The sequence below is a fragment of the Eleutherodactylus coqui genome, chromosome 1, assembly GCF_035609145.1.
Source record: "Eleutherodactylus coqui strain aEleCoq1 chromosome 1, aEleCoq1.hap1, whole genome shotgun sequence".
NCBI classification, from domain to species: Eukaryota; Metazoa; Chordata; class Amphibia; order Anura; family Eleutherodactylidae; genus Eleutherodactylus; species Eleutherodactylus coqui.
The window spans coordinates 266,969,099-266,993,759 of NC_089837.1; the positions used below are offsets into that span (position 1 = coordinate 266,969,099).

The following is a 24,661-nucleotide window of genomic DNA, read 5'->3' on the forward strand; positions in this document are numbered from 1 at the left end:
CGCACGACCGTCCTCCGTGACGCCTCTGCCACCTACAACTACTGGGTGTCGAAGCTGGACACGTGGCCTGAACTAGCGCTGTATGCCCTGGAGGTGCTTGCTTGTCCTGCGGCTAGCGTCTTGTCGGAAAGGGTGTTTAGTGCGGCTGGGGGAATCATCACAGATAAGCGTACCCGCCTGTCAACCGACAGTGCCGACAGGCTAACACTCATCAAGATGAACAAAGCCTGGATTTCCCCAGACTTCTCTTCTCCACCAGCGGACAGCAGCGATACGTAAGCAATACGTAGGCTGCACCCGCGGATGGAAGCTACGTTCTCTCTCACCATCCAAAACGGGGACATTTCTGCTTCATCAATCTGTGTCTAATATTCCTCCTCCTCCTCCTGCTCCTCCTCCTGAAACCTCACGTAATCACGCTGAACGGGCAATTTTTCTTAGGGCCACAAGGCTCACTCATATAATTTTTCTAAAAAATTTTTATACGTTTCAATGCTCTTAAAAGTGTTGGAACTTTAACTTGAACCAATTTTTCGTTAAACTGGGCTGCCTCCAGGCCTAGTTACCACTTAAGCCACATTAACCAAAGCGATTAATGGGTTTCACCTGCCATCTTGGTTGGGCATGGCCAATTTTTACTGAGGTACATTAGTACTGTTGGTACACCAATGTTTTGGGGCCCTCACCTACAGTGTAATCATAGCAATTTGTATGTTCTTCGCCTGCACTCATGGTACAGAAGTGTGTGTGGGGTTGGCCTACACTTTAGCTACATAAATGTAACTTGGGCCTTTGCTATACTGCAGCTACTGAAATGGAACTAAGACTGCGCTCCCACTATACTGCTGCTTCGGAATTGTTCCTGGGGCCTGTGTAGGCTGCTACTATTACTGAAATGGAACGAAGACTGCGCTCCCACTATACTGCTGCTTCGGAATTGTTCCTGGGGCCTGTGTAGGCTGCTACTATTACTGAAATGGAACTAAGACTGTGCTCCCCCTATAATGCTGCTAGTGATATGTTAGTGGGGCCTGTCGCTAATGCTACGGCTGAAATGTTACTAATTCTGGGCTCTGCCTATACCGCTGCTAATGGTATGTCTCTGGGGTGTGGAAACAGAGGCTTCCCAAAGACATGATGGCGGCGAGGCCATTTCCCACCAACGCTGTTACTGTTAAGGTGCATATAACCACGGACACGTGGAGAGGACACGTAGTGCCTCCAAAACATCCCCCGCCACGGCCCACTTAATCCTGGCCACATTCCAAAAACCAACAAAATAAAACCGCGCTACTAGGTCCGCAGTCACCACCACATTACCACCAACGCGGTTACTGTTAAGGTACATATTACCAGTCTGACTGGGGCATGCAGTGTTGGCCGGAGCCCACCTACATTAAGCACGACATTACTACCTCAGCTGTGTTGGGCAATGCAATGGGATATTTCTATGTACCGCCGGTGGCTTCCTGGCACCCACCCATGCTGTGGGTCCACAGGGAATTATAAATGCATCTGTTTCCACTTGTAAAGAACCCCAGTCAGACTGGGGCATGCAGTGTGGGCCGAAGCCCACCTGCATTAAGCACGACATTACTACCTCAGCTGTGTTGGGCAGTGCAATGGGATATTTTTGTGTATCGCCGGTGGGTTCCAGGGAGCCACCCATGCTGTAGGTGCACACGGAGTTTAACCTACATGTGTCCACTTGTAAAGAACCCCAGTCTGACTGGGGCATGCAGTGTGGGCCGAAGCCCACCTGCATTAAGCACGACATTACTACCTCATCTGTGTTGGGCAATGCAATGGGATATTTTTGTGTATCGCCGGTGGGTTCCAGGGAGCCACCCATGCTGTCGGTCGACAGGGACTTCACAATAGGGAGTTGTACCTGCCTGTGTCTATGAATTAAAAAGCCCGGTCTGACTGGGGCATGCAGAGACACCTTGACAGAATGAATAGTGTGTGGCACATAGGTTCCCCATTGCTATGCCCACGTGTGCAGCTCCTGATGGCGGTGGCACAGGATTCTATTTCTCATTGCTTCTGTACAGCATTGTGGGCTATCGCCCCGCCCCTTTTAAAGAGGGTCGCTGCCTAGCCGTGCCAACCCTCTGCAGTGTGTGCCTGCGGTTCCTCCTCATGGCAGACGCACTTATAAATAGACATGAGGGTGGTGTGGCATGAGGGCAGCTGAAGGCTGCGCAGGGACACTTTGGTGTGCGCTGTGGGGGGAGGGGGGGCGGTTGGGCAGCATGTAACCAAGGAGAAGTGACAGTGGAGTGTCATGCAGGCAGTGATTGTGCTTTGTTGGAGGTAGTGTGGTGCTTAGCAAAGGTATGCCATGCTAATGAGGGCTTTTCAGAAGTAAAAGTTGTTGGGAGGGGGGGGGGCCCACTCTTGCCGCTATTGTGGCTTAATAGTGGGACCTGTGAACTTGAGATGCAGCCCAACATGTAGCCCCTCGCCTGCCCTATCCGTTGCTGTGTCGTTCCCATCACTTTCTTGAATTGCCCAGATTTTCACACAAGGAAACCTTAGCGAGCATCGGCGATATACAAAAATGCTCGGGTCGCCCATTGACTTCAATGGGGTTCGTTACTTGAAACGAACCCTCGAGCATCGCGAAAAGTTCGTCCCGAGTAACGAGCACCCGAGCATTTTGGTGCTCGCTCATCTCTAATGGTGAGACATTATCTTGCCAATCTGGTCTGTGCTTCTTGGCTAATTCTTCTATCTGAGGGTAGGTGTGCATGCTTCCTTGTAAGTAAGACCTCAAGTCCATCCAATTATCTATCCTCAAGTCCATTAAGATCTATCCAATTATTATATATTTTTCTAGCGACTCTGCTCACATTACATGGCCAAAATACGTGAGTCTGAGTCTGGTCACCTTGCCCTCCAGTGATATATCCGGTCTCATATGATTCCAGACTTCCCTGTTTGTTACTCTTGCTGTCCAGGACATACACAGCAGCTTTCGCCAGCACCACAGCTCAAACGCATCAATCCTCCTTCTATCAGCTTTTTTCACAGTCCAGCTTTCACATCCATACATGGCTATTGGGAAAACGATTGTTTTTCACTATCCTGCATTTAGTTGCTATGCTGATATCCCTACTTTTCCAGATTTTGTCCATGTTTAGCATTGCTCTTCACCCCAATGCTATCCTGCATTTTATCTATGGCATAGATTCTCCATCCTGGTCAATTTTTCGAACCAAGTAAGATTAAGCGCATTCTATTGCCTCATTTTGTTTGGAACATTGCCATTATATACAGTCGCCATAGTTTTGGTCTTCTTTGACTTTAGGAAGTGGCCAATTTTTTCACTTCCAGTTTTAATCTTACATATTAGCTGCTTCAGAACAGTTTTGCTTCTGCAAGCACAATTATGTTATCTGCGTAACGGAGATTGTTTGTTTGTATTTCGGTGACCTATTTTCAACCCAGTTTCGAATTCATTTAGGTCCATTTTCTGTATGATCACTTCCGCATATAGGTTAAACAAGAAGAGTGAGAGGATGCAGCCCTGTCGGACGCCTTTGCGTTTCCCAAACCAGTCTGTGTCCCCATAATGTGTTCTCACAGCGGCTTCCTTATTGGTAACTTTTACACAATAATATGGATAAAAATATGTGATTGTATACTAGTGTGCAAAGAATTCCTTTTCTGTAATTGTAAAGAGGAAAGCACTGCGCCATTCTCCCATTTACAATCTGCAGCAGCTTTTAGCTGCTGCTATGAGCTGCCTGACAGCTGCTCTAAGCTCCGCTTCTTGTTTGGGACACAGGAGAGGAGAGAAAAGTCCAGGCGCATGAAGTGCCAGAGATTAATATCGCTTAGCAGCACTGCGTTTGAAGTCCCACCCCTTCCATGATGTGTGGTTGGGTAGAGCGCTCAAAGCAGTGACACCTCCCTCAGGAGAGTTATATAGCACCATACATAAGAGAAAGTAATTGTATTACAGGGAAGAGAAGGTGCAGAGACTCCACCGATTGTACAGAGACAATGTTGCAGTGGAAAGAAGCTGGAAGAACCATAGCCTGCTATAGAGGAGCCCTTGGAGTGGCTGGATTTGTGAAGTATGATGGCCTGAGCAACATGAACAAGTCTTCAGGTGGCCCCAGGGAGTTGATGGTGCTGGACTGCCTGCATGGATGCCAGGGAGAGAGCCACCTGGACAACGCCGAGAGACTGCATGACTGTGCTGCCGAGCAGTTGGACCAGAACCAGGAGAGCTTGTTTGGTAGAACTTTTGCATCAGATAGTAAGTCAGGCTGGCCTCACTAAAAGCTGAATAGTCTGCACACTGAAAGTGACTTTTGAGGGACTGAGCAGGCCTGCTAACTGCATGGTACATCAAATACTATTCATTGGGAACACTTGTCATTAAAAGGAGGCTCAACCAATAGACAACAAACTCGGGCTGGGACTTTAAGCGGTATCGAGCCTGAAAGTGTATAGAGATTGGTATTAGTGTTTCTATAAATTGTTTCAGGATTCTGCAAGGTGCAGAGACTATTAGGCTGGGTTCACACAGGTGGATTTGCCACGAAAATTCTGTCTGGAATTTTACTGCGGCAAATCCGCCTGCGGGCGCTAAACATGGGATTAGCCTGCCATATGGACAAGATTTGTCAAAAATCCCGTCCACACGGGACGGTCAATCCATTGTGGCAAAGCTGGCAGAAACTGGCGCTGCAGTGCGGATTCCCCGGCCGCAGCATGTCAAATCTTTTTTCCGTTGCGGCCACGCTCTCCTCTATGGGAGCGCTGGCCACAATGGCAAAGCATGCGGTCAAGACGCTCCAAAACCCATGGCTAAGTGCCGCGGGTTTTGAAGCAGCGCTTACCCAGGGGAAATCTTGCGGTTTTTTGCTGCGGCCAAACCGCAAGATTTACGGGGGGATTCCGCCCTGTGGGAGCCTAGCCTTACGTTATCTATGAACTGAGTGTGTTAAATTGGACTGAATTTAAATTCTATCTGTTGTGAGGGATTAGCTTCATGATAAGGTAGCGGCTGGGGCGTCCATGGCCAGAGATAGTGACACCAGGCAATAAAGTTCTTTAGTCCAGGCTTTGCCTGGGTTTTTTTCAGCACAAATAAAGCAAAACAGGCCTTAACTCCAGGCCAACATAGATTAACACCCCAAAACGGATACCCCTGTTTGTCCCGTGTTCAGAAACATACCCATTGTGGCCCTAATAGACTTACAGGACACATGGCTAGGCCTACAATGAAAGGAATACCCGTTGGATTTCAGGGTACAAGTGAATAAATTCCAGGCCCCATTGCCCACTTATAGAGCCATTGAGCGGCCAAAACTATAAAGAACCCCCACAAATGACCCCATTTTGAAAACTAGACCCCTTAACCAATTCATCTAGGGATGTACTGCGTATTTTGACCCCACAGTATTTGAATAAATCTAAGCAAAGCAGAAGGAAAAAGTTCCGATTTTCAATTTTTTTGGCAATTTTGAAAATTTAAAAACAGTTTTTTTGTACAGTGCACATAGGAATGAAGACATTTACCCCCAAATGGATCCCCCTGTTTGTCCCGTGTTCAGAAACATACCCATTGTGGCCCTAATTTACTTACAGGGCCCATGGCAAGGCCTATAAAGGAGGGAACACCCGTTGGATTTCAGGGCACAACTGAATAAATCCCAGGCCCCATTGCTTATTTGTACGGAATAAAAATTGACTCCCTAAAAATTCCCCCCCCCACCCACACACACTCTGCGCCCTTTTTGGCGTTCGCAAATCTTAGATAAAAGTAATAATGTGAACTGTGTGGTATTTCCGAAGACAGGGGTAATTACAGAGGCTGGTTGGAATGGGCACATGGGGCAATAAAACCAGTATCCCCCCTCCTCTCATGCTTTTTGGGGGTCATTTCTTGACCTCAGTGGCGGGTATGGGGTGTAAAAAGTGGTGTTCCATGAGTCTCCGTAAGCTTGATGAGGTGCGGCGGTCACACATAGAAGGCGCTCAACAAGCTGCTCCTGGAACTGCAGGAAGGCGAGCGTTCCCGGGGCTTCTTGTAAAATACGTATCACAGGTAGCGGTCTGAATAACGCCAGGCTCACGCAGCCATAGGCGGAATTTGCTTGCGGAGGCCCACAGCGGATCCCGGCTGTGAGCCCGGCTGTGACCCTGCGTATGGCCGCGTAATGTACTGCGCATAACTGCCTACTCACACAGGCGGTCATGCGCAGTCCCTTTTTTTTGTTTGTATTTCCCGCACCGTCGCTTAGCGCTGATGCGGGTACCTGCAGCCCGTATACAATGTAGTTGTGTATGGGCTGCGGGTATATCCGCGACCATGGAGCAAAATAGGCTCTATGCTGCGGATATCTGCGGTAAAATAGAACCTGCTGCGTTCTCTTTTCTGCGAGTGGATTACACAATTCCAACCCGCTAATGTGAGCGGAATTGTGTAATCCAATGCGATTGATCTGTGTATTACCGCGGATCAGACGCATGCGGAATTCGTAATTCCTATCCGGTCATGTGAGACCGGCCTAAGGTAGATCTCTACCTTTCTATCACGTGACCGGGGACCGCTCAACAAGGTCACTGCTCCAGGCTCTCGGCGACCGTTGGTCGCTGGGAGCAAGGAGATTTTAAGTTTCCTGGGCTCCCCGACTCCTGCGCATGTGTCTGGTGCTTTGCCGGCGGTCGCATGTGCAGAATCCGGGTAAGTTCACGGATGAGGATCGCATCGAGGTGCAAATATGGAGGCCTCCAGTAAAAAGTTTCATCTCCTCTCACCAATTGCATCAGTGAGGGGAGATGAAACTTCAATTTTTTTTTAACTTTTACGTGATCGCCATTATCCATTGGATAACGGCGAACACGTGATTAGGAACTGCTCACCGTGGCTCCCCGTGAAATCTCCAGGCTCTTGGCTCAGTTTTGTAGCCAGGAGCAGAGAGATTTTCAATTATCCTGGCAATCCACAGCTTTTGCGCATGCGTCCGCCATTTTGGCGACGGACGTGTGCGCAGAAGCTGGGGTAAGGTCCATGGATAAATCTGGGGGCCTTATGTGCGTACTTTCATCCTCCCTCACGGATATGATCCGTGAGGGGAGATGAAACATACGCTTTTTAAACTTTTTTAAAACTTTTTAAAACTTTAACTTTTTTTTTTTTTACTTTTTCACACTTTTTTTTAACTTTACATGATCACTGTCATCCATTGGATGACAGTGATCATGTCCCTGGTGACATCCCTCTGCTTCGGGCTACACATGGCAGCCAGGAGCAGAGGGATTCTGAATTTCCCCGGGCTCGAGCCCCACTGTGCACGCGCCCGATGTCAATCATCGGGCACGCATGCGCAGAGGGGGACTTCGGGTCCCGGACCATCGGGACATCGGGGAGGACTTAGGTGAGTATTTTCACCTCCCCTCATGGATCCGATCCATGAGGGGAGGTGAAACTAGCACTTTTTTTTTTACTTTTTAAACTTTTTCGCGATCGCCGCTATCCAATGGATAGCAGCGATCGCGGGCCCGGGTAACACCTCCTGGTTCCCAGCTACCTTCAGGAGCTGGGAGCCAGGAGGTTTTGAATTTGCCGGGGGCTCCCGGGCTTCTGCACATGCGAGTGACGTAATCGTCTGGCGCGCATGCGCAGAAGGCCGCCGGCGGGTCCGGGAGGACCAGATCTTCAGCCAGCAACGTGGAGAAGGCGGGTGAGTATTTTCAGCTGCCCTGATAGATATTCAGCTGCCCTGATGGATCGGATCCATCTTTTTTCACAGGTTTATTTACTTTTTTGTCGGGGTCCCCGCAGCCCAGGATGACAGCTCCATGCTGTCGGCGACCTGCGGACACCGACAGCATGGAGCTGTCACGTCCAGAGCCCACGGGGCTTTATTCTCTGCAGGACGCATGTTTTTACGTCCTCAGAGAATAAAGCCCACTTCGGGAGGACGTAAAAAGACTATGGGCTGGTTGTTAAGGGGTTATAGTAAAGAGTAGATAATAGTTCAAACTGTTGAATTGGAATTGAAGCCCCACTTAAAACTTGCACACATGTGATTTTGCTTTATTGGCAGATGATCACCATACTGTGCCTATGAACTCCGATTGACTACGCTTTTTTGTCCTCCTAAAACAATGGAAACAAATGGAATACAATGTCAGCGGGCACCGAAGTGGTCTCCATCAGACTCATTAAATCCAGAGTTCTGTCTGAATACGTTTTCTGCAATTCAGAGGAAACTTTGAGAAAGAAAGCTATAGTGTAGGGGAAAAAACCTTAGCTGGCTGCTATTTCATGTATTTGACCTTTTAGTTAATTCTGAGTTAATATACAGGGCTCCCCTATTTGACGGGACCCTCATCTATTAAACAGGGCGAATCTCAATCTTAAAGAATGTCTCATGCTTTGGAGGATCAGAGGACATCCACAAATTTAAGTGAGTGCTGTATAATACATTATTTTCTCTACAGTGGAACTGCAATTAAATAGTTGCTGGGTTCCCTCTAAAATTTCAGCTGACCACTGGTGCTTTCCAGTAGGACAACTAGCAATCAGTTTATTGTCAGGGGACCAGGGGCGTAATTATAGGGAATGCAGAGGATGCAGTTGCACCCGGGCCCCGGAGCCTTAGGGGGCCCATAAGCCTTCTCTTCTCCATATAGGGAGCCTAATACTATGAATAATGCATTATAGTTAGGGGTCCTATAACAGATTTAGCATTAGGGCCCATAAGCTTCAAATGACGCCTCTGCAGGGCACCCTTCTTATGAAAAGCCATTGTCTAAACTGTAAATGATGTATTTCTATAATCTCATTCACATTTTGAAAACAAATCACAGAAAGCAGCCATATACTTACCAATGTACTGACAAAAGAGGGCAGGTAGGAGCACCACATCCCTCAACATGCAGACAGCCAAATTGCTAAATGGAAGAGCATTGCACAGATGCATGGTACTAATGAACAACCACTGACACACTTTCCTTATACTGAGGGGGGTGGCTGCTTAGCACTATACTTGCACATAGATAAAGCATACTAAGGCCACGCTCACATGACCGTATAGGAATTGCGTATTATGCAGGCTCTATATGCCTGTGTGGTACGCTGTAGCTCACAGGCAATCAATTACATTGCTTTATGCATTTCTGCTCACATTAGCGTGTTCTATTTTGCCGCATATGCAGCGTCCAAAGAGCGGGCCCACAGCCGAGGAGACAGCGGGGTAGAGTTGGGCCTTGTCACCGGGGCTCTACCATCTCCTCCACTCAGGGTAGCATGGGACCCATCCAAGTTACTGCTAAAGAGGCTTTCACAGGGGTAACCCAAAATGTGGTTTACCTTAAACAGTCCTGCCACTCATGACGCCACCGTTCCTTCCTCTGCGGTGAATCGGAATGATGAAATAAGTGGTCCACACACACAGGGAAGCTTTTAAGGAGCAAAGCCGAGAACGGTCGGCAGTGCTCGTTTGCTGTAAAAATATATTTACAGTTCAACAAAGGTTTAAACTAATGTCAGCAGGAAAATGGTGCAATATCACAAAGTGGTGTGACAGGGAGGAAATCACAGGATATTTGAAGAATCTACAGTCCTGGTACAAACTCCTTCTCGCACGACAGCCCTTTACTGGTCAGCACTCACATTTTGCAGGCAGGCACTCAATGCTGCATAGCGGTTCCACTCTCACTCTTCTCAGTGGTTCAGGATACCACTAGCATCTCCTGGGTAAAGCAGGTCCAGGGAAGCCTGAGGATACCTTTCAGCCACTTCTATTCTGGCCCACACAGAATGGAAGGTGTCTGTGTGGCTCACTTGCAGATCCTCACCACGCTCCTCACTCTTGCAAGACCAGAACAGAACCGCACTTGCACACACCTTGCAATCGCATATATGAAGCACGATCATGTGACAAGCAACAAGATACATTTTCCAGACATCTCACATACCAGACAGTTAACCCATTCAGTGTTGCAGATATGCAATACACATCATATTAATGCAACATGAAAGACACTGATAACACATAGGCATGAGACAAATGCATTCATACATTATAGAGGGGCCCCATTGACTCTGGGCCACTACACATGTACATGTGAGATAGAGCCCATTGTTCACATTGCGTATAGGCTGTGGGTATACATGTCAGCACAGTAAATATAAACAAAAAAAACAAACAGGAGTTCAGTGAATATGCAGTCATGCGCAGTACATTTCTGCTGCCATACACGTCTGTACGCAAATTCACAGGCCAGGCCACAGATGTCAAACTGACACCTTGGGCTCCCCCAGCATTCAAAGCCACACTGCATGTTACTCATGCTTACTAATAAATATAGACAAATACAAGGTATTGGTTAATATTTTGGTCAAAATACACGAGCTCACAAGCCCACGACTAGGGTCCCTGTCCTCTAGTGATTTCCGACACTATCGTCCATTTAAAATCACTGAAAATGTGATTTTATTCACATTTTGATTTAAAAGTCACACTGTAGCATGTCAAATTTATTGATAATTTGCTTTGTTTTTTTTTCAAAATGTACCATCATTTAGGAAAACCACAGAATTAAAAAATGTGTGGAAAAAACGCGTTACAAAAAAACTGAAATAAGACTGGATGTACATATTCAGTATGTAAAATAAATATTTATCAAACTAATATACTCCAACTATTTGAATGACTAGAATTTGGATAAAGATACAGATGTGTACTTTACCAGAAAAAAGTTATTGTTAAATTCTACAATAGTATAATATCATGTAGAATTTGTAACCATAACATTCGACAAACCTGACAGGAATATGAGCTGTACAGTGCTTTACTGCAATTTGTTCCTTTATATCCATTCCACGTCAATTAGGAATCAGTTGCTATGTTGATGATGCTGTATGTAGGGATATTTAAATAAGCATCTCTGGGGACATTTGTTATAACTGACTGATTTCTGGAGGTTATAATCAGGCTATTGCTCAGTTAAAGCTTTCTGCAAATGATCTCTGCACCACAACTTGAATTTTAACAATTTGCTACATTGCCCTAAGCAGCAAGCATAAAAGCAGTTCTGAAAGAGACATGAATTCACCGCAGCCTGAAAATCCCAGCCATCTGACGTAGACGGATTTATAGGTTTAGTGGAAATTGCTTTCCCCTGCATCCAGATTAAATACTGAGTGGCGTTTCCTTTCTGTATGGGTCAACATCCTTCTAATAATGAGATGACCCACCAATTTCTTACAGAAAAAGCAAAATTTAGTATTTCCTCTGTGGATTATTTTTGGGCCATATTCTTTAAGTATCATGCTGACTACCAGCTTTGTTGGGATCTGCACTCTATTTATTCTTTGGGCATCCACTGTGTTTGCTGACAGCAGATTTCATCTACAGACAAAAGGTGTACCTGAGGTATATAAGCAAGGCAGGTGAGTACCCATGCATTTTCCCCCTTAAGGTACTAATAACTGATACTGTATTACGACCAATATGAATGTTAACCCTACTACATATTTTTAATAGCAAATGTAAATGATACATTCTTATTTATTTTGCATCGAAAAACAGCATCTAACAAATTCTGCCTCGGAAAATTCTGATTTCCTGCATCACATTGTCTAAAGACATTTTAAGAATTGACATCTAGAATCTCCTATTTTGTAATACTGCAATGTGATAACCTGACACTGTGCATATTTGTAGCTACTCATTTACAATATAATAATTGTAATATAATAATTCATTTCTAAAAATGTGTTTAATTCTACATTACAGAGGAACAGATTCATTTTTCGTGAGAATGTTTATGAGCTCTAATGGGTTAATACAAGCATGTCTAAATTGTGCAAACACAATAACTGCTTCGAAGCTTACCCACAATGCCTGCAGCTCTGACACAGATGTGTAGGGGGGATGGGACATTTACAGTCTTGGGTTCATTGGGTAGTTATTAGTGCCGAATGAAACTTCCAAACAAGATGCTTTTGTCACTTTTGCTGCACTTTACTCAAACAGAAGTAGATACTGTTATTGTCAGTTCAAATTACTGTATTCTGGCGTTCAAATATTGCTGCAAATTCAGAAAAGTTTGGTTCTCCACCCTCAGCATTCCAGGAAAACTAAAGATGGACACGGATTACTGGGAGTTGTAATTTCAGATCAACTGCACCCCAGGATGTACTCCAATGTTTATGCTGTTAGTGTTCAGAATGTTGTACTTAAGAAAAATAGAAAGTGAACTGTATTGACGAATGTAACTGATTTATATGGTTCAATTTTAATAAGCAAAAAATATTAATTGAGGTATGGTAACCTATTTAGTAAAGACTAACTATATTGTTAGTATTTTATCAGCCTGTACAGTAAAAGTAAAAGTTGTGCAGTTTTTGTTAGGAGGTACATCAGGACTATTTTTATTCTTAGAAATTTATTTAAAAACTGTAAACTGAAACTGTGTACAGATAGGTTCATTTGCTCTCATGATATGACCACTGTATTCTTTGCTATTTATAAGATTGGATTGTTAGTGGCAACAGAAACCACAAACCATTCTACATAATTATAAAAAAATTAGATATGTACTACTGATCTATTAATAATTGCTGTTTGCAATTAATATTCATAGAAAAGCAATCAAGCCATTAATGTGAAATTCTGATGATATGTATAGGTGTTTGTATATAATTCAGAAAAAAAAGCATTAAACCACAAAAAAATATATATATTCACTGTTCTGGATGTAGATGTGTTTTCAATGTAGTGCGACAAGAAACTGTATGTCTAACGCTTCGTTCCTATAACGTTTTTCATTATGCTGTGGGATTCTGTTCAGCGTCTCTGTCACGAGTGCAAAAAACAGCATTGTGATGGAACCCCAAATGAAATCAAATAGAACTCTTCACTGTGATTAATGAAAGAGACACTACGTTAGGGTCTGTTTGATAAGGGTTCCACATGTTTCCATTAGATTTGGAGTATAGAATAGCATAGTCAATTCTTATATTGTATGATGGGACTTAACTTTAGCTGAAATAAAACTATATAGGACAGAAATTAATTATTGGGAACCTGGAAACTTTAAAATACCAATCAAACCTAATGTCGCTCTAAAAAGTGGTATTAGGAGTAAGCAGAGAGCACATGTTTTATTTGCAGGTAACAAAAATATTGAGCCCAAAGAATAGCACATCATAAGATTATTGCATTTTTTAAAGGTCAATTAACCAAAGAATGCCAAGGGAAGTCTAAAAATTGTGAACAGTATGAAGAGATTACTCCAGAGAGGCATATCAGAAATAACATCTGAGCAGTCAACAATAGCTGTATCTGTTCTCCATACTGTTATTTTATGCAAGGAGGATAAGAGATCAGAAAATACTTCAGAAAAAAATAAATTCTAGAACATCCAGTCAGCAGCTGTGTTGTGCATGATGTGTCAAATGTTTAAAGTTAGGCAAACTAGAACCTTGCCTTTTAAAAAGAACCTCGATTTGGGGCAGAAGTTTTCCTATATGAAAGAAGACAAAGAATTAAAGGATGGGAACATCACACTGTAAGAAGTCGCTGGGTTGTCAAGTCAATGTTGCTTTGCTATGCTTTTTGTGTAAGTCCTATTGACATTTGTGGGAGAAACTGAAATAGTATAGCAAAGTCCACTCAGCTGTTTTTGTAATACTGATCACTGCAGTCCACCTGATGCAGCCAGACTGGAAGCTGTGGGGACCATAACTAGACATAGATACGGGTCCTACAGGTGGAACCCACACCTATCCGACTTTCACGGAATATCCTATGGATATGCCATAAAGGTCTGGCATGGGAATATCTCTTCTGGTGGACAATAACGAATCTTAGAGAAAACAGAGTCAATTAGGTACTGAAATAGAATTATGTTTTATAAGACTAAGGGCCTTTTTACACGGGACGACCTGTGAGGCACAGATGCCCAACAGGTCATCCCAGTGATAATCATTCCTGTGTTTTACACAGCAACGCCATCCCTAGTGAATGCAGGCAGGGCATACATTTACACTCTACGATAATCGTTCAAATTCACATATCCAACAGGAATCTGAACAATTTAATCGGCCTGTATAAAAGGGTCCTAACACAGCCTGAGACAGATGGGAATCTTACTTTTTTTAAGTTATCCCTATACTAGATATATTCTGTTAAAGGAAACGTTAACACTGGAATGTTTACTTTTTCGATCCTTAAATATTTAACTCCTTACTAACCAGCCATACTGTTACATCCAACCTGAACATGCTGGATCTCTCATTCACAGATCTACCAAAAAAGGAAAATAAACAACAAAACAAGAAAGGAACAATAATATGGGAAACACAGTCCCTATATAACCAAACCCTGGGAAGGTCAGCCCGACCGTGTGCCTTGGCCCCTAGTTGACCCTATGTGGGAAAAAGAAGCAAAACCAGAAAACCAAAATAACAATGCAAACAAAAGCAGTAGCTAGCTTTAGATGCAGCAGAAACCTACGGACTGCTAGGCCAGTCAGGAACAGACTGAGAATCAACCACAGTTCAGCTCAGTATTAGGCTAGGTTAAATAGAATTACCCACAGGTGTGACCAAGCACGTCACACCTAATCCAACACCAACTGAGCAAGAAGATGTAGAAACACATCTCAAACCAGCACCAGACTATCAGCAGGGCAGCAATTCCGGAACTGCCACAACAGTACTTCCCCTTTCAGAAGGGGCCCAAGAACCGGTACCTATGTCCTCTCCTCAGGACCATAACCATGCCAATGCACTAAATAATGTAGGGATTCCCTAACTTTGCGAGAGTCCACAATGCGACTTATCTCAAAATGAATATCCCCATCAACCACCACTGGGGCTGGCGGAGGTAAAGCATTTTTTGAATCAACAAACTTCTTTAACAGAGACATATGAAACACATTAGTTATTCTCATCAAACTCGGAATCTCCATACAAACAGACACCAGATTAATTTTTTAAATAATTTTGAAAGAGCTGATAAAACGTGGACCTAACTTAAAAGACTGTTTGATTTTCATATTCTTGGTTGACAACCACAACAAGTCCCCTACCAAGAAATTAGTTCCCTCAGAACGTCTATTATCCACCACCCACTTGAAATTTTTAACTGTCCTTTGAAGATTTTTCTGAATATCTTCCCACATTGCCTCAATGTTACAGGAGAACTGATTCTCCTCAGGTACCTCTGAGATCTCCTTAAAAAAAGGGACCAAAACATGGATGGAACCCATAATTACAAAAGAAACACCGGAAGTATTGTTCCAGACTCTGATTACATCTCTCAGCTTGGATCATGGACGAGACCAAAAGATGAGCTATGATAGAGGGCCAAAGTATGTACTGTTGAGCTTGGATATCAAGTGTTGGCCCTTATTCCAACAGTGGAAAGCAAGTTCTTAGCCAAATGGCAGGGACTGTTTAAAATGAAAGAAAAACTAACTGATGTAACATATAAGGTATATCATCCAGAGAAAAGAAAACCAGAACAAGTCAAGGCCCTTTGACTTCCTTGTTGTGAGTTTATTGTGCTCCCAGCCAGTAGTCAAGCTTTTGCAACTGCTGCTCCTCCATACTGTTATCTATCATATCTACTTGTGTACTGACCTCTGGCTTCCCTGACTATGCTCCCACCTGTTCCTTTTGTACCACAACTGATATCTACCTGTGTACTGACCTCTGGCTTCCCTGACTACGCTCCCGTCTGCTCATTTCAAGCCACAACTGATATCTACTTGTGTACCAACCTCTGGACTACCTTGACCATGTTATCAATCCATACCAGTTACGACAAGTGGACACCAACCCTAAACCAGATCATTACACACTAATCTCCCCCAAAATGGAGTCTGTTGTGGCCACCTTAAGGAAACAGGTCACTGACCTCCAAGAGTTTTGTGCCACCTACCAGGAAAAGTTTGCTAAACTGAAAAAGAGAGATGGTTTACAGAGGCAACTTATAGAGGTAACCAATTCAGGTTCTGATGTCCGCATGCCACTGCCAGCAAAATTGGTGGAGATCATCGCCAATACCAAACGTTCCTTAACCAGTGTCGTATCTACTTCCAGATGCAACCTATTCTGTTTACCAGTGACAGAAAGAAAGTAATATTTATTGTAAACCTCCTCACAGATGAGGCGCTTGCATGGGCCTTAGCTTATGTGGAAACCAACAGTAACTTCCATGACAATCTCAATGCCTTCATTACTGCTATGTATCAAGTCTTTGATGACCCAAATCACTCTGCCACAGCAGAGAGTAGGATACATAACTCGCGACAAGGGAGATGCGCTGTTGCTGAATATACGGCAGAATTTCGTTGCTGGTTGACTAATACCACATGGAACCTAGCGACCCAGAAGAGTCAGTTCCATCGATGATTATCAGAGCCAGTAAAAGATGACCTTGCCAGAGTTGATACCTTGACAATTTGAGGACTTTATTCTTTTATATGCTCGAATCGATCAGAGACTTACAGAATGACCATACTGTCTATTTTTTGTCAACTAGCGTTTAACACCCAGAAAAGGACTCAAAAACTATACCTGAGCCAATGCAGATTGATGTTATCCGCAAACACCTTTCCTTAGCGGAGAAGGAAAGGCGCCATATGGAGAACCTGTGTCTGTGTTGTGAGGGCTACGAGCATTATGCTATTAACTGCCCTAACAAATTCCATATTGAACCTGATCACTATGAAACAATTAGTTTTCATCATCTATTCTTCCAAATTTCCAGTTATTCTAGGAATCCCTTGGTTTTCTAGCCACAATTCTTCCATCAACTGGGACTTAAGGACCATTACCTTGCCCTCGGAGTACTGCAAGGAAAAATGACAGATGTCACTGCCCACCCTCAAACATTCCTAAACCTCTGAGCATAATCAACAGAATTCTGATAAGTTGCCCCGTAAAGAAGAAATCCAAACAACTTCCCGCTCATCAGCCATATGATTGTCCAATCAAATTGCTCCCTGAAACAACCATCCATTTCTAAGGAAAAGCTTTATTCTACCTTGCTCATTTTCAGCTGGGGCACCTCTGTTCTTTGTAGAAAAGAAAGACTCAACCTTGCGTCCATGCATTGATTATAGGGAATTAAATAAAATTACTGTCAAGAATCGCTACCCTCTTCCCTTAATCCCAGAATTGCTGGAAAGACTTTGTTCTACCAAGGTTTTTGCCAAAATATATGTGGAAGGGTTTTATAATCTCATACGGATCTACTAATGGCCTTTGCAATGTTCCTACCACCTTTCAGCATTTTATTAATTATGTTGATTATTTTGAGATTTTTTGGATCAATTTGTTATTGCTTACCTTGATGACATTTTTATATTTTCTGACAGCTTGGAGGAACATTGCAGACATGCCCACCTAGTCTTGGAACATCTCCAAAGAAATCATCTTTATATCAAACTGGAAAAAAGTAAGTTTGAACAAACCAGGATCCAATACATTGGATATATCATCTTCCAAGATGGTTTGAGTATGGAGCCTATCAAAATTAAAGCTGTAGTTGATTGGCCAACTCCAAGAAATCTAAAAGACATTCAACGTTTTAAAGATTTTACGAAATTCTACCGGAGATTCATAAAAAACGTCTCAAAAATCATCTTAAAAATCATCTCGCTCACAAAACAAGCCAGGACATAGTCATGGCCTACAAAGGGCACCTTTGAAAAACTAAAAGCTCCGTTGACTTCTGCACCAGTGCTGGTTCATCCAAATCTGGAACTACCCTTTATTGCAGAAATGGACACCTGCGATGATGCTGTAGGAGCTATTTTGTCTCAACAAATCGGAAACTAGATGCAACTGCACCCATGTACACTTCTGTCTCATATTACTTGACTTGCTGAAAGAAACTTTGACATTGAAAATAAAGAACTGTTAGCCATTATCTTTTGGAAGGTGCTAATCATCCTGTAATAGTCCTTACTGACCACAAAAATCTAGAATTTATCCACACAGCTGAAAGACTGTCAGCAAGGCAAGCACGTTGGGCCTTATTTTTCTCTAGATTTAATTTACCATTTTGTATTGGCCTGGTTCAAGAAATGGCAAGGCCGATGCCTTGTCCAGAATCCTTGCTGAACTGAAGGAGGGGTCTAATACAGACTGTACAATTTTGTACCCCCAAGATTTCCTAGGAATCCTGGACTTAGAAAAATTTTAAACAAATTAAACGATGGGTACCAAAATAATTCCTTTCTCAATTATCCTTCTAAGGAGGTAGACCTCTATTTTAAGAAGGGGTTTTGGATGCAGGAAAACAAACTGTATGTTCCCGATCCTGTTCAACTTAAAGATCTTAAACTGGTCCATGATTTTAGGCTTGCAGGTTATCTTGGAGTCAGGAAAACTCTTGAACTACTGCTTCATTCATTTTGGTGGCCGAATTGTAAGAACAATGTGAAAAAATATGTTGCCTCTTGTGTAACGTGTGCACGAAATAAGACACCACGATCTCTTCTTTAAGACTTCTCCAACCACTTGCACTCCCATCCAGGCCTTGGAGATCAATATCATTGGCTTTTTTTGTGAGTCTTCCCCCTTCTAAAGAAATGACTACCATTCTTGTTGTGGTGGATTGACTCACAAAAATGACCCATTTTATTCCTACCAAAAAAATTCCCACTGCTGAACAAACTGAATTAATGATCAAGGAGATATTTAGGCTGCATGGCATTACTGATAATATAGTTTTTGATAGAGGGGTTCAGTTTACAATTTTGGAAAAGCTTCTGTGCTGCTTTAGGGATTACTATCAATTTGTCTTCCACCTACCATCCCCAGTCAAACTGCTAGACTGGAAGGACCAACCAGACTCTAGAGCAATACCTGCACTGTTTAATTTCCTACCTCCAGGATGATTGGATGGACCACTTATCAACAGCAGAATTTACTTATTATAACTCCAAACATAGTTCCACATCACAAAGTCCCTGTTTTGCTAACTTTGGTTTACATTGGGTGTTTATTCCTGACCTCCCCTTGACTCCTACTGTGACTCACAGGCTAAGTACACTGCAGGAAACCCAAGAGAAGCTAATTGAGGTGCAACAAGAAGCCCAAGAGAATGCCTTCCTTTCAGGTGGGTAACAAGGTTTGGCTGTGTATAAAGAATCTAAAAATGCAGGTATCCTCTCTAAAATTGGGTCAAATACGATTCTCTGAGATTACTACAAGAGTTAGCCAAGTGGCTTTCCATTTAAAGTTCTCTAACATATCTTTAAGTTCCTTTAAAGATTCATCCCACATTTCATGTGTCACTGTTTAAACCAGTCAAGGAGAACACTTTTCCGGGAAGAAGTCAGCTACTGCCTCCATCTGTAAATCTCCTAGGTGAAGAGGAGTACATCATTGACAAGATTCTGGACTCCAAAATTTTTAGAGGAAGCTTGGAATATGTACAGTGAAGAGGATACGGGCCTTAGGAGAACTTCTGGGAGCCAGACTACAATGTACATGCCGCATAGCTAACACGAGCTTTCCTTCGGAGATATCCAGAAAAAACATCCCCTGGGATGTCCAGAGGCCATGGAAGGAGGGGACCACTATCAGGACTTGACCCTAGGAGATCTCCCTGCTGAGCTATTCAGAGAGTAGGATAGCTCCTCTGCTTGACTATGTTCATGTTTTCTTGCTCTTGGTCCAGTTTCCTTTTTGCCTCCTAAATGGATGCTCTGTAAAAGCCTGGCCCTTCGACTTTCTCATTGCAAGATTATTGTGCTATCAGTTACTAGTCAAGCGTTTCAACATGCTGTTCCTCCATAATGTTACCTGATATATCTACTTGTGTACCGACCTCTAGCTTCCCTAACTACGCTCTTGCCTGCTCCTTTTGTACCGCAACTGATATATAACTGGGTACTGCTCTTTGGCCTTACTTGACCACACTAACAATCGGCACTGGTTATGACGAAGGGACTCCAACCCTGAACTGAATAGTTACACGTACAGAACTAAGACATATTTTCAGAGAATCAAGGCTGAAGTTTGAAGGTGTGAAGGCCAATGTGAAACCAAATAAGATTCCAGAGGCCCAGCGTGAAGTTGCCTCCAAAGAAATAAAAACGATGTTAGAATTAGGTTTGATTGAGAAATTGCACAGTGAGTGGTCGAGCCCAATAACACTGGTTCCAAAACCAGATGGTACCATCTGGTTTTGTAGTGATTTTTAGAAAATTTTATGTGGTATCTAAGTTTGATGCATATCTATGCCCAAGATGAACGAACTTATTGAGAGATTTGGTACGACCAAAAGGTTAATGGCAGATCCCTATGACCGATATAGTAAAAGAGAAGACAACCTTTTCCACAGCAGATGGGCTCTTTCAGTACAAAAATATGTCTTTTGGACTGCAGGGTGCTCCGCTGATGATTCTGAAAGTAATGGACAGAATATTGATACCGAGGTTATGCTTCCACTTATTTGGATAGTCAGCAACTAAGCAAACATGAGAAAAATTACACAATTGTTAAGAAAGAGTGCTTAGCTATTAAATGGGCACTTATTGGCAAGAGTTGCACCTCTAAATTGGATCTCCCAAAATATATAAGAAAATAGGCAGGTGACAAGGTGGTTTCTGATATTCCAACTTTACATTTTCTCTGTATAGATTTTACTGGGAAAATTGCAAGGAAATGCTGTTGCCCTCTCTCGGGCATATGTTCCATAAAATGTGCTCAGGCCAATTGCCGTGAGCAGAGTGGGAGGGTGATGTGACAGTTGTAGTGGATGGGAGGTGTATTTATCCCAGACTCTTGTCTTTCTGAAGCAACACGGTAAAAGCTCAACTGCTAGTTAAAGGGGTTGTCCCGCGGCAGCAAGTGGGTCTATACACTTCTGTATGGCCATATTAATGCACTTTGTAATGTACATTGTGCATTAATTATGAGCCATACAGAAGTTCTAAGAAGTTTTTCACTTACCTGCTCCGTTGCTGGCGTCCTCGTTTCCATGGAGCCGACTAATTTTCGCCGTCTTATGGCCAAATTAGCCGCGCTTGCGCAGTCCGGGTCTTCTTCTTTCCTCAATGGGGCCGCTCGTGCTGGATGCCGGCTCCTTGTAGCTCCGCCCCGTCACGTGCCGATTCCAGCCAATCAGGAGGCTGGAATCGGCAATGGACCGCACAGAAGCCCTGCGGTCCACCGAGGGTGAAGATCCCGGCGGCCATCTTCAGCAGGTAAGTAAGAAGTCACCGGAGCACGGGGATTCAAGTAAGCACCCTCCGGTGTTCTTTTTTAACCCCTGCATCGGGGTTGTCTCGCGCCGAACGGGGGGGGGGGGGTGTTGAAAAAAAAAACAAAACCGTTTCGGCGCGGGACAACCCCTTTAATTACTGGCCAGCTCCAGTGGGTATTTATAAAAAGGACAGTCTCTTTCTATGACCACTGACAGTCAAAGCTCTGCGAACTGCTAATTTGTTGGAAAAAGTAAAGAAGTTATATAACTGGACTTATTTTGTTCATATAGTTAAGTTGAGAGGAGGTAGCCTACCAGTCCGCAGTTAGGGTTGCTTTTTAAAAAAGGGTTTTGTAATTAAACTGAAACCCCTGTTTTAGAGCTGGGCTTTGCTTAAAATAACAAATGAGGGTATACTCACCTCCCTTGGGGACGCAGCTGGCATTGGCAGTGACTTCCAGGTAGATGAACCAGGCAAAAGCATGTGAATGCTGCAGCGAATCAGAGGCCTCTGAGTGACAATTGGCATTCCTGGCATCAGCGCTTATATCTTGGCCACCATGATGCCAGGAGTTTGGGGACATGATACTGCAGCCTCTGAATGTCCGCAGTCGTCACATGCTTCTGCCCAGCCCATCTACCCGGAAGTCACCGCTAATGCCAGCGCCAGGAGAGGTGAGTATACCCTTGTTATTTTATCCAGGGCCAAGCTGAGGAGCAGGGTTTTATTTTAATGGCAAAACCCCATTAAAGCTAGAGCCGAACAGGCAGACATTTTTTATTAATACCAAAAGTATAGCTGCACCTCAAGTTAAATAAAACAAATGTCCTTTTGAGTTTGCAAGATCCATAACCAGGCTGCTTGCATTGAAGGTTTGACCTGTGGTGCGTATCCCAGGCAATCCCCAGCTAATTCCCTAGCAATATACAGTGTATGTGTATATATATATACTGTATAAATATATATATATACACTGCCCATTTCAAGTCAAGGTAGAAGTGGATGTTCCGTACAATTGTCCAGCCATCTGTTAGATAAATAGGTTAATATACCTACAGCTGTATAGGCCAGCCCATATGCATATTTGTATAGATGTAAAGTACATAAAAGTGTGAGAGGTATAGGGGATCCAGTGGTATGTACAGGGGCAGCTTTCGAGTAGGAATGTAGATGAGGAGTAGACTGAGGACAATTAGATAAATAGACCAAAGATGTTTTATGTAAATATAATTTTCAACTAATACAAGGTAATTCTTTTGCTGGGAAACCCAAACATGTGCTGAAAATATCTACCTCCAGCATTCAAGAATTTTTGTATGAGAGTCTGCATATTGGCAAAGATATTTGCTAATGTGACATCCTCAGTGGCAGAAAATGCCTGCAGTATTTGTGTCTTTGTAGATGTCAGTTGTTCTCTGCTTACTGCTGTATACATGTCCCTTCAGTAAATCCCTGAAGAAGAAATCTGGTTGCTTCAGGTGTGGTGATCTTGGCGGCCACAAGTTGTTGTTTTTTTTACAATGAATCAGTAATTGAAATAACTCAATTTCCTCATGCTTGCATGACATGCGTGGCACCATCTTGTTGAGAGTATCCTTCGTCAATTTGTCATCTGTTATTCACAAATTTACTGAATATCTTCACAAACACCTCCATGGTTACAGAAGAAAATGGGACCGATAAAACTTTTACGTTGACTTAGATCTTACACTTTTTATTTTTTTTTTTACTAATTTTCGGCTTCTGAATCCAAATATCACCAACTATCACATCAACTTTTTAAGATGCAGGATACTCTCCATTTTTTCTCAAAAACCATACAAAATGTTCATACAATGGAAAATAAAATAAAAAATACCTGAATATAACGTTTATTTAAAGTTATCTTGTCCATACAAAGGATATATTGCTTTTGTACATCAAATTGTGCGCTACTAGCAGCACTTAAGGTAAAAGTTTATACTTATTAATTCTCCTGGAGTATTCAATCTGTGGACAATCTCGCCTGATGCTCCAACAATAGTTGGTCATCATATGTACATCCCATCTACCCTGGTACCGTCCTTCCAAGATCTTTAAATATTCGGGGAATTGTTCACCTTGCTCATCACTGACTGCACCAAGGTTTTCCGCGAAGTTATGAAGATGGCAATGCAGAAAATGTACCTTGATGCTCATGTTGCAGGCAAGCATTTTGTAGCTCTCCAAGAGTTTCTGGACAATTTTGGTGTAATTCCTTGCTAGCTTATTTCCAAGAAAGTCTTTGACAATGTCTTTGAATGATAACCTAGCATTCTTTTGGAGTTCTGACATTGTTCTGATGAAATGTTCATATGCACAGATAACAGGGATACTTGGTGTATCCGTGTTGCTAACCAAGAAGGAAGGATATCATTTTCAAGTCAACACAGACGATCCAATTGTGTTTGTGATATTGCAACACTTCAATGACTCACTTATGTCTCCATATTCTTCACAAAAAGAATCTGAATGGCCAATTATGACTGCACCAAATAAATTGCTATTGAGAAGGAGTACACACTTTAAGCTCCGCTTTAAGCTATCGATAAACAGTCAATTCAGTTGAGTTATAAATTGGATTTCCCAATTCCTCCATTAAATCATGTATATTATGGGAATACACAAAGCCACTGTCACTTCTGAAGTATTGACAAAATGCAATTTCTCTGAATCGAAAGTAGAATACCTTGGCTCCTTTTTTAAGCAAGTTGTCAAGACTCAAACCTGGGAACTCCTGTGCTCTGAACGGTGTCTCTTCCTGATGGCGGAAGACCATCCAATATGCGGGGACTCACTTGGAAAGTGGGTGACCAAGTCCCTCCTCCTAAAATTGGCAGAGTTCCAGGAATTCTTGGAATAGCGAGCAGTGGTGGATACAAACCTGGGGGTGGGCGAGCGTACTCTCTCGCACATATTCCCCTCATCCCCATCCCTCTTTCCCTTACCTTCCCACTCTCTTTCCCCCTTTAACCTCTTTCTTTCTATTGTTACTTTTGTGTCTCCTCTATACATCTCCTTATACATGGACAAACCATGGCTGAAATATTGAAGTGTTTTATAGCAATCCATTTAATATGACATGACACAAGACAATGTACATTGAAATTGCATTGATGTTACGGTAGTATCTTAAGTGGCAGACTGATCCCCAGAGGTCTCCTTTTATAGTTCTGATTCAAAGAAGTTCACAGTTAAGGGACTATCACTTAATCACTCTTGCCTATCTGAGGTAATTGAGAGCACCCTGCCTACTACATAAATGTTGAATTAGTACTAAAATTTTGAACACAGTATATGGTTTACATATGCTGTTGAATACGAATATATCAGAAACAAAATGGTAGTAACCTACAAGTGATGGTTCAAACTTTCTTATGTAAATGTCATGTTTTTATTGTTCCACTTCATTGTATGGTCTGTTGAGACCTCT

The 24,661-nt window shown here is 43.0% G+C and overlaps 1 protein-coding gene across 1 annotated transcript in view; it reads left to right on the forward strand.

Annotated features, from left to right (window-relative positions):
• The first annotated feature begins 11,283 nt into the window (after nt 1-11,283).
• Nucleotides 11,284-24,661, forward strand: part of LOC136633120 (gamma-aminobutyric acid receptor subunit rho-1-like) — a 191,313-nt gene continuing 177,935 nt past the window's right edge. The window contains exon 1 of the mRNA XM_066608609.1: nt 11,284-11,425. Within this exon, the coding sequence (XP_066464706.1) occupies nt 11,304-11,425 (122 nt within the window). The 5' untranslated portion in view covers nt 11,284-11,303. The remainder of the gene's footprint in view (nt 11,426-24,661) is intronic.